This window comes from Myotis davidii, unplaced genomic scaffold (genome assembly GCF_000327345.1).
Source record: "Myotis davidii unplaced genomic scaffold, ASM32734v1 scaffold753, whole genome shotgun sequence".
In the NCBI taxonomy this organism is placed as follows: Eukaryota; Metazoa; Chordata; class Mammalia; order Chiroptera; family Vespertilionidae; genus Myotis; species Myotis davidii.
Genome location: NW_006286231.1, coordinates 1,446,229 through 1,451,785, shown reverse-complemented (window position 1 = coordinate 1,451,785; position 5,557 = coordinate 1,446,229). Strand labels below are relative to the sequence as shown.

Sequence of the window (5,557 nt, the reverse complement as noted above, 5' to 3'; positions counted from 1 at the left end):
TCCAAGTTTGCTTTAGGTGCAGGTGAAAAGAGCAGATAAACTAGATTTCTTATAGTCCAAGTTGTAATGAAAATACTCTAACTCTCCTATTAAAAAGAAATGTAATGAGGCATGCTTTCTAGTGGCTGATACCCTCTTCCAAAAGACAAAAAAAAAGTATAGATATGAAGAGTAAAACTGTCATGTAACACTTTCTCATTTCTATTAACTTTACTCATTTTGGTTACTTAAGAAAATAAACCTATGTTTTAACTGAGACTATTAACTAAGTACAAAACTATTTGCTGTTTCATTTGTAAATACAGAATCTTACAAACATCTGCATCAAGTCCACAAAGCACTTCTAAATAAATGAATGGTAAATATCTTAGTAAAGTCTGCTTTAATACTTTAACCCAAAACCTGAAACTTCCAGTTTTTCTTAAAAGTTGTCCATAGTTGAATTCGGTGAAAAACAATAATTCTTTTACATCGCACATACAGTATATTTTACCAAGACCAGATTTCTTAAACCTTAGGCACAACAAATATAAATTTTTTTAAAAAATCAAGTATAAACACCTTTTATCAGCCAGCAAAAAATCCAAATAAAAAATTTCAATTTTACTTCAAATAAAATATTTTTCATAAAACGTTTAATCAGAATATGCATGAGTTTAAGTGAAATAAATGTCTGCTTGTTTCTAGTTTTTGCTTTCACATTTCAGTAAATTTAAGATTTTAGGAAAATTAGGCATAGCAGCCAATAAAATATGTAATATCAAAAAATCATATTACATAATGAACTTACAAAATTGAACTTACATAGTCATTGCCCTTCAGGTTCTGAAATGTTACCAATTTTGCAAACATTCAGTCTGAAATTGTGCCATATTTCAGAACTTATTTTATGAAATAACAAACTCAGTGAAGTTTTTTAGTTTCAACTTTGTCTTAAAATACTAAAAAGAATTATCATGAGCTGGTGACCTCCAACGCGACTGCAGATTTTTTATTATAGTGTTTGCCATGCTACCAAGTTTCTCGTGCATTTCAAATAGTTGGCTTCCTGAATAATTATGGAGATTCTCTGAATCCAGCTGAAGAGCAAGTGCACTGACCTGTGCCACAAGATTTTTAGATAATGGAGTTTCTAAAGCAACAGGATCAACTAAATCTAAAAAAAGAGGGAAAAAGTATGATTAGATTTATTTCAGGTAAAACGTAAGTTGTATATATTGCCTCTCAAGGTAATATAAAGTTTAAGTGCCTAGGTTTGAATATTGAAAATGCAGGCTGAAGTATGTAACCATGTTCCTAAAGAGAACTACCAACAGGAAAATCTAACATAGCTTACTCTGTGCCATTGAAGAAATCGCTAGACTTACTTCATTTTCATTAAAAGTATGGCCAGAATACAATGTTCATATCCTTATTGGAGTAGAGTTGACAATTATAGAAAAGCAACTGAATATACTTGAAGTAAAACAATTATTTTTCATGTACTTGGCAACTAGCACAAAAGAAAAACTTGTGTAATTCACAGGCATGGTCAAATTAAAGCTAAAAGCATAACAAAACAATTCAAGAAAGTCAACTGATCTATAAATAAAGTTGTCCTACTCTGCTAAAATATACCTGAGGCAAGTCCTTCTTCATCAGCAGAGAGAGGTTTATTTTCTGTTCCATTTATTGTTTTTTCAGAAATATCAAAAACTGGAATTTCTTCTAGTCCACGAGATTTCACCTTGATTAAACATTCAGGTCAGTAAAAAAACAAAATCAACAAATGGAAAGTTACTCTTAATAGGACCAACAACAGTACTAACACCAAAACAGAATCTGACAGCCCATCACGTGATTATTAGCTTAGCTAATATTCCTAAGAAACTATGTTCTAATAACACGCCAAAAAACCCTACAAATGAGCTTTGAAAATATGTGCAGTGAAAGTCAGTCACAAAAGACCACAGGTTTATATGACCCCACTTTTATGAAATGTCTATAATAGGCAAATCTACTGAGAAAAAAGATTAGTGGTTGCCATGGGGTTGGAAATGAAGAGTGACTGCTAATAACTTTAAGAGTTTTTTCTGGAGTAATAAAAATGTTCTAAAATTAAGACTGCAGTTGTGATTGTGTAAATTTATAAATATACTAAAAACAAAAACACACACAAATCACTGAAGTGTGTGTGGGGGGGAGGGAGAGCAGTGAATTTTATAGTATGTGGATTGTCTCAATGAAGCAGTTTTTAAAAAATTATATAATGTTTCAGAGACAATTCTCAAGGCCCATGGAACACAGAAAATACTTAAGAAACTAAATTTTTAATCTATAAAACTAAAAATAACTAATAAAGTATTTGGGTTTTTAAAAACTAACAAATGTATTTAGAAATCACAACACAAATTAATGCTAATTCTAGGACTTTGAAGTAGTTAGCAAATTCTAGTCTCAAAGATTCTAATCTAGAATACTGATTTTCATCTTTAACAGGCCCTATTTTCCATTCACTCACAATTCTGAATGTCAATGGATATATAAAGCGTCTCTGAATGGGTTTTAGGAGTCTATGAATCTTTTGAAATAATATAAAACTTTCCATATATTTTTATAGGGGGAAGAATATTGGCTTTCATTAGAAATTCTGAAAACCTCCATGACCCACAATGTTTATGTGTAAAAAGGTTGGGTATCAAAATCAAAATACTGTTAAACAAAAAACGTGCAAGATTTTTATAAACGTTTGGATTTTAACATCTAGGTTTTAAGAACCGCAGCCATGGAATTCAATAGCCAATTTTGTATAAATGAAAGAGATAAGGTAGTAGGAGAACAGAATTCAAAGAATTGAGAGGTACACTGCATAAGAACAGTTCAAAATAAATGAGAAAAACTTCTCTGTGGAATTATAGCGTGATCTTTTAAGTTACTCCTGAGGGAAGGGAAGAAAAGGTGTCATGAAATGCGTGTACAATTTAAGTACAAACTGTGTAACTGTATTGCTAGATCATTTACAATTATGCACTGCTTAATGACAGGGATACAATCTGAGAAATGTGTTAGGCAATTTTGTCATTGTGAGAATATCATAGTATACTCACACAAACCTACATGGCATAGCCTACTACATAAATGGCTACATGGTATATGCTATTGCTTCTAGGCTACAGCATGTTATTTCACACAAAAATGAGATTAAACCAAGTAAAATGATGCAATCACAAATGTAGTTAGGAGACTGCTGATGGGGTAACATGGTAAACTTTCACAGCAAACCATTTTTTACATAAGTAGGACACCCCCCACTGGGGAACGAGCCCGCAACCCAGGCATGTGCCCTCGGCCGGAATCGAACCTGGGACCCTTTAGTCCGCAGGCTGACGCTCTATCCACTGAGCCAAGCTGGCTAGGGCAGGAAGAGTACATTCTAAATAACAACAAAGTTTAGTACATATGTAAACCAGCAACACAGTCATTCATATTATCAAGTATTATGTGCTGTACAAATAATGACATGTGCTACATTTTTATGACTGTGTTGTGCAGTGCGTTTGTTCACACCAGCATTATTACAAACACATAAGTAATGCATTTACACTATGACATCAATAGGTGATAGGAATTTTCAGTTCCACTATTATCTTATCAAACCACTGCTGTATATGCAGTCTGTTGTTGACCAAAAGATTGGTATGTGACATAGGGTTGTGTATATACATGATTTATAACTGACATCTAAGTTTTTACCTGTTGCTCATGATATACTCTGAGAGCCTTTTTTACATTGGACACTTTTGGAGAGCGGATAGGAAGAGTTTTAATTTCAGATGCTGTAAGAGTACTCAAATCACCAATTGTTCTTATATTCTTGGCTCTAATGAGTTGTCCCAGTCCTCTTGCCCTGAACAGACAATAAAAAAAAGATAGAACATTATTATATAGTTTTAGATTTACTCTATTTGTGAGAGTCTATCTAGGTGAATTTCCTAATTTAAGTTCAACCATGCTGAATTTATGTATGCCCACCTAACCTACTGTGAAGACTGACACTGAACATATAAATTAAAACATAAAATTATTATCTGATGTGTATGCCTGGTTTAAGCAATAGTATTGGAATCAGACTAAGCCTAATGTGTGCTTCATGCTTACTAACATAATGACTGACTTTGATGAATTAACCTTTGTAAAGTTCATCTTATAAAGTGGAAATAACACTACTACCCTCACAGGGTTTATATTATGATTAAATAAGATAATGTATATAAAAGAGTTCAGCATGGCACCTGGAAAATAAGCACACAATTATCTTAGCCATTGTGATAAATGCTTCTCTTACTGTCCTTTCTGACCCATCTTCCCAGCTGAATTTTTATTTCTAAAATATGTATAAAGGTGCATATGAAAGCAATTCTAAATATGAGAACTTTGATAATTTAAATAGTTTTCTTAAATAAGGGGCAACTTTAAGAATACGCCAGAAGCATAATCACTTACCACATGTTTGAAGTAATCTGAGGTAAAATAATATCAACTGGTGCCATACAGTTTACCAAAGCTGGGTAAACACTTTCTGTTGGGCATGGTATGGATTCTTTAGCCATTTCTGTAATCTTAGAATAAATTTCAAAAGCCGTTAAATACACATCACCTCACTAAACATGAAAAAAAAAAGTTGCATGAAAACTAAAGCACTTCTTACTAAACATTTCTTTGAGCTCTTAAATTTAGGGCTACGTGATCCTGGGAACAGAAATCCTTTGCTTGAAGTGGTATTATGCTAGATAGGAGAGAAAAAAAAACTCAGAACCCTAGTTAACTATAAATTTACAACTCTATTTTCACAATTTAGAATACAGTAATTTCTTAATACTTTCTAAAAATCTATAATGTAATAAACTATATGATCAATTACTTGCTGGATCATCATTGCCTTTTATAACCTGTTCATGTCTGTTTACCAAGTGGCAGAAAAAGAATATATCCAATCCAAACAAGTTTTGTTCCTTAGTTAATTTTAAGACAAACTACACAGTGCAATTCTGTCTGCATACATACGTGTATTTTAAAGCCTACGGCTTACCTTAGATTGTGCAGTAGGTGAAGTTTTAACACCTTTTACTATGGGAGAACTATTTGAAGAATGGGCCCTAACAACAGAACATCGCCTATCAATGTCATCTGCCAATCCTGCTTGATATAGTGGATCTGCAAAGGAGACTCGGCGAACCTAAAAACACAGGTCATGTTTTTATTTAACAAAATTAAAGTTAAAAAATAACACCATAAATTCTCAGTATAAGGTTACCCAAAAATAGAGTGTGGGTTTAGAAGCTTAAATTTCACTAGAAATCAAGTGTACGTATATAGCTGTAGTTTTTCCTAATGACTGCTTTCACAAATAGCACAGGTCATTCCAATGATCTAGTTCTATAGCAGTGGTCGGCAAACCGCGGCTCTTGAGCCACATGCGGCTCTTTGGCCCCTTGAGTGTGGCTCTTCCACAAATACCAAGTGCGGGCGCGCACACGTACAGTGCGATTGAAACTTTGTGGCCCATGCGCAGAAGCTG

At 33.3% G+C, this 5,557-nt stretch overlaps 1 protein-coding gene across 1 annotated transcript in view; it reads right to left on the bottom strand.

The window, feature by feature from the left end:
• Positions 1-359: 359 nt before the first annotated feature.
• Positions 360-5,557, bottom strand: part of RIF1 (replication timing regulatory factor 1) — an 80,501-nt gene continuing 75,303 nt past the window's right edge. Inside the window, exons 29-34 of the mRNA XM_015559802.1 lie at positions 5,069-5,215; positions 4,688-4,765; positions 4,483-4,598; positions 3,733-3,886; positions 1,618-1,726; positions 360-1,156 (exon numbers count right to left, since the gene is read on the bottom strand). Coding sequence (XP_015415288.1) covers positions 942-1,156; positions 1,618-1,726; positions 3,733-3,886; positions 4,483-4,598; positions 4,688-4,765; positions 5,069-5,215 — 819 coding nt within the window. The 3' untranslated portion in view covers positions 360-941. The remainder of the gene's footprint in view (positions 1,157-1,617; positions 1,727-3,732; positions 3,887-4,482; positions 4,599-4,687; positions 4,766-5,068; positions 5,216-5,557) is intronic.